Source organism: Uranotaenia lowii, chromosome 2 (assembly GCF_029784155.1).
Source record: "Uranotaenia lowii strain MFRU-FL chromosome 2, ASM2978415v1, whole genome shotgun sequence".
Classification (NCBI taxonomy): Eukaryota; Metazoa; Arthropoda; class Insecta; order Diptera; family Culicidae; genus Uranotaenia; species Uranotaenia lowii.
In genome coordinates, this window is record NC_073692.1 from 417,191,038 (window position 1) to 417,204,226 (window position 13,189).

The 13,189-nt window shown below is 33.9% G+C and overlaps 1 protein-coding gene across 1 annotated transcript; it reads left to right on the forward strand.

The window, feature by feature from the left end:
* Positions 1 to 227: 227 nt before the first annotated feature.
* Positions 228 to 763, forward strand: LOC129749638 (uncharacterized). The gene is made up of 2 exons (XM_055744669.1): positions 228 to 483; positions 559 to 763. The coding sequence occupies exons 1-2, from the start codon at positions 317 to 319 to the stop codon at positions 701 to 703; spliced, it is 312 nt and encodes a 103-aa protein (XP_055600644.1). The 5' UTR covers positions 228 to 316; the 3' UTR covers positions 704 to 763.
* Positions 764 to 13,189: the final 12,426 nt, after the last annotated feature.

The following is a 13,189-nucleotide window of genomic DNA, read 5'->3' on the forward strand; positions in this document are numbered from 1 at the left end:
AAGCAAATTTCGTGCGTAAAATATTGTTGTTCGTCAAATCAAGATGATGAAATAGACTATAAAAGCTATCATAAATTAAAAAATAAAACAGCATTCTTTGAAACTTTTTTTCAGTTTTTGCGCAAGAGCAATTCGAGCATTGTACACCGCGCTACTGACATTTGGCATACAAACGCGAATCTTCAGCGACATCACGCACACTATCGCAGTTCAGTGGGCTGCCTTTGTTGATAAACAAACGAATTCCGAACAGAGTCCGGTTATCAGTTTGTCGCGTTCCGGGCAGTGTTTTTTTCGAGGTTTTTTAATCGCTGAAATGACCAGCGGACGTCCACCGAAATCGCACGTCAGTAACCCACATTTGGACAATGGCCATCAGCTGTTCAACGAAATGGAAAAAAACGAAATCTATCGGAGGGCAGCCAAAATGCTCCAGGAACGCTGTAAAGCCATTCAGAAAAGCAACGAGCGAACCGTGCACAGGTAATTAAAAACAACTCGATCATTTTCTTATTTCAAATGGTTAAGGCGAAGTTGGTGATCGCTTTTAATTTTCAGAATTCACATGGTGAAGAAATTATTGAAAAGACGAACCCGGGAGGTGGAAATACTGAAAAATCGACTAGACAAGCATAAAGATGGATGGCGCTCAGCTCCGCAACCGATGGCCGTGAAGTTGGAAGAAAGTCAAGCCGATATCTAAGTACCTTTTGAAATATTTTTAAATTAAAGTACCTACGATTCTAATTTTTTTTACGGAAAATTATGTTTGAGAACGTTTGATTTTAAGGAAAGAAATCCTTGGTTTTTAATTTAATCAGTGATGTTCACTTTCATGCTAACCTAAATTTTTTCTTTGAATTACTAATTTAAATACTTTTTCAATTTCTCTTTTTTATTTGGAAAATAAGAAGTGATTAAATCCGAGGTAGTTAAATCCGTCTTTAAGAAAATACTGAGATAAAATTAGAATTTCGGAGTGTGCTGCTTCAACTAAATTGATAAATTGGTCTTCGGCGATATTGTCTCCAGCAAGCAGCGCATATTACTTAAACATTCCTTCGCGATTTTCGAGGTTTTCGTCCTCTATCCATATTTTCATATATTTCGGTGATTCCTTTTGAACAATGAGCAATAAATTTTAGCTCTCCGTGGGTTGCCACCATATTGTGTCGTTGCACTGGTGCCATTTCCCGGTGCATTCTTTTTCACAGGGTTCGGTTCTATACAGTCAAGTTCTCGTCCACTGAGTTTGGCCAGCCAACCAGCCAGTAAGTAAGGGCTATTGATTTAGGAGCGTTCGGTAAACGGATGTGGTTATTTTCTAGGAACATTTTTTTCCATTTTTTTTTTTGTAAAATACATGCTTTCTAGCGGGTATAATTACCGAATGAAAGGATGTAACCATTTTTGCGTTTTTTGAAACCTCATTATTCAACCAGCAACATTTCAAATGTAACGAGGCACGGGCATTTGCATCGGTTATAATTTATAACCAAGCGGATGGAGAAAAAAATCCGATCATGGCCAGGTCATTAACAAAATGAATGGTAATTTTTTAAATGTCTTAATTTTGCTCCTCGCAATCGGGAGTTGGCTCCCGCAAGAAAACAAAACGAATTTCACACAGTTCTTAAAATTGAAGAGGACTTAAACGAGAGAAGTTTTAAATCAAAACTTAAAGCGGATAAAAAACAAATTAAAATTTTTTACTAAAATTTCGTCACTTTTGAATTTTTGTTATTTTTACTATTTTTTAAAGTTATTATTGTCGTTATTTATTGGTAATTATTTATTTTCTTTTGTTACCCAATAACTTTGTTTTTCACGTTTGTCATTTCTGCATGTTAGCGCATTATGTTTATTTCTTGTTTGTTTTTTACCTATTTGGCATTTGGCATTCTTCAATTTTCTAGTTTTTTGGCATTATTGTAACATTTTTATTTTAGTTTTTTTTGTCGTTTTTGCTGCTATTGTCATTTTGAATTTTTACTTTTCTGTGTTCTTCTGTCAGTCATTTGTTAGGTTTTTCGCATTTTTGTAGTTTTTATGTTTATTTGTCATTTTCGCCATTTCTAAGGATTGTATCATTAGTGTCATGCCTCATTCTTGATATTTTTGGTCACTTTGCTTTTTTAAGCATTCTCTTAATTCCATTTTTTTTTATTTTTTTTTATTTCCGTTCGTTACGTCTAATTTTTTAATTTGTCAATTTTCGGTAATTTATGTCGTTTTTTCATCAAATGTTAGTGTTATGACTTTCTTCATTTCTGCCTTTATTGTTTTTTTTTCATTTTTTGCTTTTTTGGCATTTTTGTCTATTTTGCAAATCTGATCATCTTCTTGTGATTTTCTTAATTTTTGGTATTTTTATCTTTTTGAATTTTTTGTCGTTTTCTTCTTATTTGTTATTTTATTTTTTTTTCTTGATTTTTGATAGTTTTTTTTCACTATTAAGCCTGAACAAATTTAAAAACCCTCATTTGTCACTTAGATTGAGACATCACGAGGGGCGGGGGGGATAATAAAACATAATAAAAAATATTAAAAACGTTGGAACAATTTAGACAAAAGCTTTTATGCCTGTATGTCTTCCTTGACCTAGTCATTAAGTTATTGTGTTACTTGAAAATTCCAAGAAAGATAGATCTTGCTTAGATTGCTTTGATTCTGATGAATTATTCGACCAAGTAGGCGCACAGCACATATTAGAGCATAATTACCTACAACAAAAATGCATTCAGTCAATTCTGCACAAAATCGAGAAATCGTGTTATTGGATCTCGAATACAAAGATAACAGAATTGGGATTTGCTACAGTTAGGTTTTCGCTCTTTCAATTGTTTGAATTTTTGAAAAGTTTGCAATTTTCTATAATAAAAAACTTTAAACTTTATTTCATTGGTTAACAACCCCTTCCATTCATTTTTCATGGAGGGGGTTGTTAACAAAAGAAGAACTTGATATTTGTTCCGACCTTATTATTGTTATGATTATTTTCAATTTTGTAATATCTGATTTGGAAATTTTTCCTTTTTTTTTATTTGTTTTTTTTTATATTGGCTTTTTGGTTGAATATTTGCTTTCGGTCAAAATAAATGTCAAATTCTTCTTTTTGACTTCTTATGTCATTTCGGTTTTGTATTATTCTGTCTATTTATTTTGTATCCTTTTTAACAGGTTTAAAATTTTCTATGGTATTTTTTTTTACATTTTGTAGTTTTTGTTCATTTTTGTTATTTTTTCCATTTTGTTTTTTTTTTCATTTTGTTTTTTTTTATCAGAATTTGAGTCATTTTTAGTATTATTTTTTTAAGTATCGTCAAATAAGTACAAGTATAGAAAACAAGGTTAGGATAATCAGTTTGAATGAGATTGAAGTAGAAAACATATGCACACATTGAACACATTTGGAAGTACAACCTCTTGAGAGAGGCAGTACTTGGATGGAAGTATAAATCCCCTGAGAGGGGCAGTACTCGAATAGCGGTACATAGTCCCCTAAGAGGGGCAGTAGATGAATAAAAGTACAAACTCCCCGAGAGGGGCAGTACTCTAATGAAGATACAAACCCCTAAGAAGGGCAGTACTTGGATGGCAGTACAAACCCCCTGAGAGGGGCAGTACTCGAATAGAGGTACAAACCCCCTAAGAGGGTCAGTACTTTAATTAAAGTACAAACCCCTTGAGAGGAGCAGTACTTGGATCGATGTTCAAACCCCAAGAGAGGGGCAGTACTCAAATGGAGTTACAAACCCCTGATAGTTTCCTCCTTCGTCGGGAAGCTTCTGAGTAGTGTGTTTCCGATCCTGGCAGTAAAGCATACAAAGATAAGACTCTACCTTCTGCCATAACTATTTTTTTAATTTGCCGATTTTTCGTTATTTCAAAAGCTTTTTCATTTTTGTCAATTTGTCACTTTAGTAGAGTCTAGATTGGTGTCTTTTTTTCAAATTAATTCGACTTCAGTGACTATATTGACAAAAATTAAAAAGTTTATAACATTGCAAATTTTAAAACTTCTTTTGCTAATAGCGACGGGCTATTGTCATTTTTGAAATTATTTTATCTTTTTTTGTCAATTCTTTCATTTATGATATTTTTTCGTTTTTGAAATTTTGTTCATATTGGCGTACAAGTGTTTTGAACACAGTGTGTAGTTTTGGTAGTCTAATTTGAAATATTCATTATGCATTTTTCAATCATTTGAGAATATTTTGTTTCTTGATTTGACAATTTCTAGCTCTTTTAGACTGTGATTTTGAGATTGTGAAAATCACATCATTAAGTAAAAGTGTGTTACAGAGCCAGAGCTGCAAAATAAAGTATGTTTCCACATAAAATCATATTCATAAAAAATAAACAAAATATCTTAAACAAGAATGTTGAAAGCTTTGGATAAAATATTACCGCTTCGTCGAAACACATTCATATGTTTGCCGATAGGACCGTAGAATTTCAACATTCCAGAAATAGCTCGTTTATGCTCTTTCGCATTTTCGCATGTCCCAGAGCACAGCTAACAGGTTCCAACTTATATTTTCTTCATTTTATATCCATTTGTATGAAGATGTATAGGTAGTTTTCGCTTCCTTGGAAGCTTTCCTGTCGAAGGTTTTTTTTTTCGTTCTATTCTTGTCTGTTCCAGGCCAGCTTCCATTCTGGCTTTCGGTTCCGTGTTGTGATTCATTGTTATAAGCGTTTGTTTTTTCCACTCCAATAGTTCGGATTATTGGTTGAATGAATTTCCAGTTATTGTTTTCGGTTCGTAACTCGATGCTGTTACAATGTGCCAATCCGAGTGATAGAAGAGAGTCGATATGAAACGGTTGAAAATGATACCATTCGAAATCGACTGTTACAAGACAACGGACAAAAATCTCAAACTTACTATTCATATTATTTCACGGTTTTAAAGAAATGTGGAGCAAACGAATGAAACGCTGGAAACTTTCTGCTGTCAACTACAGAATTGGAAATGTCTCAAAAAATTACCTCAATAATGATATTGTGTCTTTCCGGACAAGTTTGATTGTTTTGTTTCAAACTTCTAGGACAATTCCAGAAGCAGCGTAGCAAAAGAAAGCTCATGAATAAAATTGTAGCTTCAGTTGTTCCGCTAGACTTCGCACTAACGAGCTTTTGCCTTTCGCATGTTTCCATTCTCGAGCAGCAGCAGCAACAACGAAAGTATGCATCTCTAGATTTATCGATAGTTTCGAGCGGGTAATAATTGCCCGCTAGCCATCCTTATCGGTCCATTAGGACGCGCAAAATGACCATCTCCCTAAGATCGATGTTATATTTTCGCTCTTGTTCACATGCGATTCAGATAACCCCAAGAGTCGAATCGAGACAAGCAAATCTTCAAAGGACCGTTAACTTTTGTCGAGGGAGAGCGTGGGAGAAGAAAAACCACCCAAATTACCCCATCAAAGCTTTCTGTCACAAAATGTGGACCACCACACCTCCATAAAAGTTGAAATCCCGTGAAAGAAGTGATGGGCGGACGAAAAACTGGAGGGTCAGAACAAAGGAAACGCACCACTACACTGTCTAGAAAGTTGCCAGAAGCAAAGCTGATCGAACCCATTTGGGGTGTTTGGTTTGGTGGACATTCAGGCGCAAAACGGCGGCAATGGTGGAATAAAATCAGCAACGGAAAAACACGATGGATAAAAAAATATTTTTCCTCGAAAAGCCTGGGGTGATAATATGTTCGATAAAAGAAGATACCCCTTTAGAAAAACTTTGGTGTGAAAATAGAAAGAACAGTTAAGCCTGATTTTAGAGAAACAAAACAGTTCAGTGTTTGAACCAAAAAATAAGGAAGCACTGTTTCTCAAACTAAGAAGAAAAAATATTCCAATCCAACTTTTAAGGGTCAACCATTTCTTTCACATATCTCACTATTATCCGATGTAAAGAAGCCGTACTACACAGCTTATCCGTTTCTATATATCGTCCGAAAAGTGTTGACGCTAGATGGACGACCATCGGCAGCGATAAACATAAAAATCATTTCCACTCGCTCACCCAAACATATCATTTTCTGGTCATGTTTACTTACGTAAGGAAAAAGAAGGGCAAAAAACCGTGGCCGGGGAATGCGTATTTACCCCGAGGAAGCATGGACGATATAGTTTTTTCCCCAAGCGATATAATCTTCCTCCGGAAAATTGCACCTCCTACCATCCACAAAAAGGTTGCTTTCTGAATTTTCTCGTATGTGGGAGAAAAGATTCAATATCATTCCAGTAGCAGCCAGAGGAGCAAACAATGCAAAAAAGCATACCAACATAACATAAAGGATCCATTCAGCGAATCGCGTTTCCTTCTGCTCCCCTTTCTTATCATCTCCTACCAACATCCTACATGTAAATGTGTCTGAGAAGATCGTGGAATCGTTTTGGAGCTATTATCACGTATAACATTACTTATCGATTTGTCGTTTGTCGCCGGCGATGAGCAAAGCGAACAGCCACGAGATCCTTTAAGTTCGATAAGCCACGTGGGAATGCAACTTTTTTGATACTTGATACATCAAGTGGGTCAGCTCTTTAACTGTATATTTTCCTTTGATATTAGACAGGGATGAGCATCCCGCGGCCCGCGGGCCGCATGTGGCCCGCGAGGTCCTTTTGTGCGGCCCGCGAAGCTTTTTTCAAATTTTTATGCCTTAACTTTTTTCTACAATGGACTGTTAGGAAAATTTATATGACTTGATCAAATATGCACTTATCTGCATTTGCCCCACAATCATTAAGATTGTTAACTTTTTCTGGCATTTTAAGCATCTATTATTTTCTGTTCAAGGCATAGAGGCAACATTCTTTGTTGCCAACCCGTTATCAGGGCTAGAAGCAACCGTGAGGCAAAAAAGTAGGGCAAAATAGTTACTTTTAGGTAAAATTAGGATGAAATTAGTGACCAGATCAAGTCGAAGACTAACTCAATAGTGATTCCAAAAATTCCTATAGATCGATTTTAGAAGGCTCTTGGCCCCACTTATAGAAAGGCATATGTTGGACAAAAAGCAACATTTTACCTAAATGAGTTTTGAAGATTTACGAATAGCGACTACAGAATTCTAAAATTTTGTTTGACGAAAAGTTTGAAGAATAGACTTGATGTTAAGTAAAGATTGGCTCAATATTGAAAAATAAATGACATAAATAAAGAAAGTCATGACGTAAAAATAGGATGATCCTCATAAAAAAGTGACAACACATTGATACAAGATTGAAAATAGCTCACAACAGTATGTTGACAGAAGATAGACAAAAGACTTACAGAAGCTTTGTAAAAAAATATCGAAAGATTCTAGATATTCACACAAGAAAGGACACAAATTTGACTAGAATAATCTTCTCCGCAGAATATAATTTGTTAATTCAAAACTAACTCAAAAAACATTTGCTAATAACAATGAAACATCAAGCAGAATTTTAAAAAAACCATTAAAAATTTAAAAGGTTTTAAAGCACCTATAATTTTTTTGGAAACATTTCAGAAGTTCCTCAGAATACTGTAAAAAAATCATGAGCCAACCTCCAAAAAGGTGGAGAGATAACTGAAATATTTTTTGAAATCATCAATTTATTCCAAGCTATCTTTTGAAGGATATCCAAGTAACAATTCGTGTTTTTTAATGCACTCCAGTCCAACTATGAATTCAAATGTCTATAAATTTACAAACTTTGAAATAAATTAACGGATTTTTTCGATTCGATTAAGTCACTTTTCACAAGTTTACCTCACATTCAATTCAACCAAGAGCATTAATAAATAATAGCATGGCAAATGTTACCTGTCATGCCATGCCATTACTTTTTGCAATTTTGCACTTAGATGTGGTAAATATTAGTTTTCATAGGTTTACGAAAGAAGGAATAGAGAGGAAAAAAAGAAACACGTCAAATCGACGTCATTCTTTGGGTAAACCTGATATAAATACTGACTACGTGTCTTGAAACGATCAACATAAAACGGAATTTTCAATAATTAGAAAAAAAAGTTGGAAAATTAGCTCAGTTGTAAAGTAATTATTGGAAAATGTGACTTTAGTAACCAAATTTCAAAATAAGTAACATCTGAGTGACCAGTCTGAAAAAAGTGACCAAGTTACCAAAAAGTGACCAACTTCTAGCCCTGCGTTATATTGGAGTTTTTTCTTTATTCATGATACATTTTTCCTAATTATTTAACACCTTCTTCTTTGAAAAGAAAAATCCATTGAAGTGAGTCGGAAGAGCAGCAAAAATTGGAAGCTACACATGATCAAAGGGATTTCGAAGTCCGTTAGTGAAGTCATTATTTTTGTTTCAAGCGAAAATAAAGTTGTATGATAAAAAATATGCTCAGCTGATTTTTTTTTAATTATTCTATCCAATTCAGCAAAAAAACGCTTGTTCTGTTAGCATTCAAATATTGGAATAAAATTAAACTAAAACCTTGTGAAACATTTTTTCATTTCTGAATATTGACGAAAATTACGAAAATTTAATAATAAAATCTGAATGAACGATTTTAGATTTTTTATCAACATGAATAAGCCGGCATCAAAGTGACCAACAAAAATGATTAGTTCTTGATAGAAACAATAGATATTTGACACTCTGTGGCTCGACTTAAAAGGTCTTTGATGATTATCCGTGATGCTTTTTTCAGAAATTTGATAGAAAATTTATAACAAAAATCAATAAATTGAGTTATTTCACTTAAGATTCGCATTCCACATTACCAAAGTCATAATATAGCATTAGAAATCCTATTCCAATGATATCTAAATAAGGTTAAAAAATTTAAAAATCTGGAGAAAATTCTAGCATTAAGAACGTAGTTTTGAAGATAGTTACTTAAAAATATACAAAATAAAACATTTTTCTGTGATTTAGACAACCTTGCTCAACATATCAATGCAATGATCCGATACAGAGCTTCTATTAAAAAAAACGGAGTTTTTACTGGGGAAAAATCTAGGTTTTAAGCACAAATTTTAATTGGGAGAAAAAACCACAGAAAGTTAATTAGCGATTCAACGACCAACGCTTCGAATATTTATTTTTACACCCTTACTCATCACTGTGTAAACTCCAGAAGATTTTTAAATGAAAGCGATGACGAATAGTACCATCGATTTAAACAAGAATGTTGTAAGAATGAATGTTGTAAGAATGAATGTTCGCCAAGAAGACCTATTAAAAAATTAGGAGAAATTAAAAATGGCAAAGATTAAGTGATGTACGTTTTAGATATCGGGTATTTAAAAAGTCGTCTTGAATTTCGGGTTTTAACACGTCCGTCGCCATGTCACCCATATTCGGGTGACGGGTGTATTTCCTGGGAGGCCCCGTCACATCAAAATGCATGTGACGCTCTCTCACTCAAGTTAGCCGCTCAGTTTAGCCACACGTTGCAAATAGTGGAGTTCTCCCTGGTTGCTTTCTTGCTCCGAGATTTTCTTTGGGCCCGGCAAGTAAAACATCCAAAATGAGCGTGGCGACGAACGTGTTAAACATGTGAATTCGTTTTATCGTTCCTTTTTCAGATTTGTTTTCGCCCAAATTTTGTAGTTATAAAAATGACGTGAAGCTCTACTATTTATAAAAAAAGTGATTTAAGTGCGGCCCGCTGACAAGATTTTAAATTTGAATTGGCCCGTGGGTTGAAAAGGTTGCTCACCCCTGATATAGGATTTTTACTACTCGAAACAGCTGAAGTTAAAACAAACAAAAATTATTTAATTTTTATCAGTAGATGCGACTAATGCATGAAACGACAGGATGTTATTTAGAGGAAAAAAAACTCATTGCATCCACCTTTTAGATGAAAAATCACAAACATGAGATGTGTAAGCGCCAGATGACACTTCCAATGAGGTTTCATCGATTGTTCGCGTTAAATGTATTTAAATTTTGTTTATTTGTAGTATATCGCAGTGAGTGCCATTTGTATGTTAAGTTTTCTCTCCCAAGCAGTCCCCAGATGATTAAGCCCCCTGCTGTCAGACACATGCACCGACCAAGCTTAGGAACTTGACCACCAGATGGCCGTCAGCTGAACTCGTTGGTAGCAGATAGCAGACCCATGTAACTTATCGAAAATTCTTTCTATACGCTCAGTGCTGCTCTCTTCTGAGAAGGGGTATCATAACAGGCGACTAAAATAGCTTGTACACCCTCCATGGGGGTCAATGGTTTGAGTATTCAACAACTTCAACGTCAAATAACATACAAAATTATCAAAGCAACCGTTGTTCGTATTCGCACTGTTGGTATCAATTTCAACATACTTGTTTTTATGAACAAAAAAAAATCCTAATTGAGCATTCAATAGATGATTTTCTTCTCGAACAGAGTAAAATTAGAAAAGCAGAGTTTCGGTTTATTTCAAATTCAAATCAAATTTTTCCGATTGGCAATATATGGTTAATAATTCGTCCAAAAGGTCAACCAAAATATATTTTTACCATTTAAAGCATTGTAGATGGCTCTGAAGTACTCACTTCCAACAGATATACTTTTAAAGCAGATTTGTTTTTCCAAGACACACATTGGTTACCATGGCTAGATGCATGAATCTTGTTGCCCCAACTCTTAAGGTGGCGTTGCGAACATCGAAAGTCCGTATAGAAGAATTAATGTTCGCGGCAAAGCCCACTTCTTTATCTTGAAGTGACGGTATCTTTGCAGATAGCTAACGTAGTAACGATGTCGACAAAACCCAACCCGAAAAGCAAGAGCGCCAAGGCGATGGCAACGACCGGAATGATAGGTTTAGGTCGGTCAAAATGGAACTGGCTGCCTCGTCCACTCTTCAAAAAACCACCAAAGCGCGGACATTATCTTTTGACTAAAAACCAAAAAAGTCAACCATACTCGTGAGCTGTGAGAAGAGTTGTTGAAAAGGTGTGAGTAAGCACATTAGGTAAGCCAGTGGACCGCCAAAGACCCTTGCCTAAATACACGCTCATCCTTGTTTGTCCTCGCATTAGGACCCCTTTGGCTTAGGCTAAAAGCCTTTGTTTCCGGCGTCGTCGTTAGGCAAGCCATTGTTATTTGGTACTCATCACTAGGCCGCATTGGTGCACCGACGAAAGCCATCGTGTTCCAAGGCGAAGGAAGTCTGGAACGTGCTGTCGGGGTTCCCACGACGCACAGTGGTCCAAAACCCAGAAAAGCTGGCAGAAAGTCGATTTTTGAAGCGCTCATTATTATCTATCCAAATATTTCATCGTTTTCCAGCATTTTCAAGCTAAATGAAACCATGAAAATGATAGTCTTAAGTTTACCCGTTTCGGAGTTCTCAAAGAAATGCTTAGAAAAGATTGAATATTTTTTGAAAAATTCGCAAAGATTTGCTTACATTGAAAAACGAATAGATATTCAAATCGCGAATATTTATTGCTTTGCAATTATTTTTATATTTTTGTTAGGCATATTTTACACTTTATCTAATAAAAATTTGTGATTTGAAATAAAGTTGAAATTTTTTATATGGAGTTTAGTTGCAAAAAACCATAAGAATTTTGAATTTTATAACTTCAACTAGAGATTTATAAAAAACTCCACATAACTCCACTCTAATTTTACGTTGGATAGATTCCCACATTTCTGGGCTACAAAATATGGCAAATTGGGCTGCCTTTTTTTGCCATTTTTGGAGAACGACGTCAAAGAATTGAACCACTTTTTTCATCAAATTTGACTTCTAAGCCAATATCCTCCCGGATCACGAACTTAATTGATATTTAATTGGATCTCTAGGTTGATTTTTCTCAAAAATCCATTCATAAAACATCATTTTCATATTTTGAAGCTCTATCAGTATGAATTTCTGTGTTATTTTTACTACATATAAGGAAAACTCCCAAAACATAATTAAATTACGGTTTCTCAAATATTCTTCTGATTATTGTTAAAATCATGGGACCTTTTTGCTGATCATTATTCATGAGAACCAAATGAAACTTTAATAATTTTTAGAAACTTTTATGGAATTATTTAAAAAATATGAAATATGAAATAAATTTAAAAATAAATATTGAAAATAAGATTAAAAAATTTAGAAAATATGAAGAAAAAAATTTGTATTTCTCGTTTAAAATGTAAATTAAGTGGTTTGTGTTAAAACAACCATTGATATAATAAATGATCGTTTAAGAAAAAAAGCCTACAAACCATAATTTCAAAATTTTGATCAGTAATGGCGAAATTGTTGAACTATTCTCATCTATCATAAAATTTCTATATTGACTCGTTACTTAATGAAAAATTAAAAAAGTGATCGGTACTAGAGCGTTGTCAGGTCAATCTGTATTGATTTATTTCATATGTATTGTAATTTTGAGATAATTTTAGATGTAATTAACCTTTCTAGGATGTGATAGATTTTGCAGCAATCTGTTGGAAAATTTTAATACAAGAATTTACTTACTGAGATATTAAATTAAAATAAATTTTTCGGATTCTCACATTAAAAAAAAGAAAATAAAAAGAAAATATGAAAAGAATGTGTTATTTTTTGTGAAATTATGATTATTGAACAATTTTGAAAGGTTTCAGAGCAAAAATGGTTGAAAACAGACTTTTTGCCAGCTTTTTTGAGAATTGGACCACTGTGCGACGGAAGCCTTTTTGTGCCGAGGCGGAGGAGTCTCTGAGACGCCGGCGGAAGTGGTAAGACGAATCATACAGATGGACAAAACTAAAGAAAAAATGTCAGAAAAAATGCTAACATAAAATAATTTTCGTGTTCCAGGTTAACGTCATATTGTTCATTCCCGTAATTTTTAATAATCTATCATTTTCAGTGTTTTTTTGTAATTCAAACACATTTTTTATGCATTTTCAGTTGGTATTTAGATCAAATTTGTTATTTTTATAATAAGTATCGCCATATTTATCATTTTTTTTTATTTATGTTGACTCCGTTTTTTTTTGTTAATTTTCTCATATTTGTGATTTGGTTTTTTTGTCAACTTCATTATCTTTTTTGAAACCTTTTATAATTTCGTCGTTTTTATATCATTTTGGTATTTCCATAACTCGTCAATGCTGTCGTTTATGTCATTACAAAAAGAATATAAATTTTGTATGTATGTAATTGTATTTAATGCTATCTTTAATCTGTTTTGAATTTTTAAATTTTGGCATTTTCATCTTTTTTGTTGATTTTGCCTTTTTTT

What these genes read in the sequence shown, in the direction of transcription:
- LOC129749638 (XM_055744669.1), top strand. Translation starts at nt 317, where the DNA reads ATGACCAGCGGACGTCCACCGAAATCGCACGTCAGTAACCCACATTTG. An exon ending in AACGAGCGAACCGTGCACAG is followed by an intron (nt 484 to 558) that starts GTAATTAAAAAC and finishes TTTAATTTTCAG; the next exon opens with AATTCACATGGTGAAGAAAT.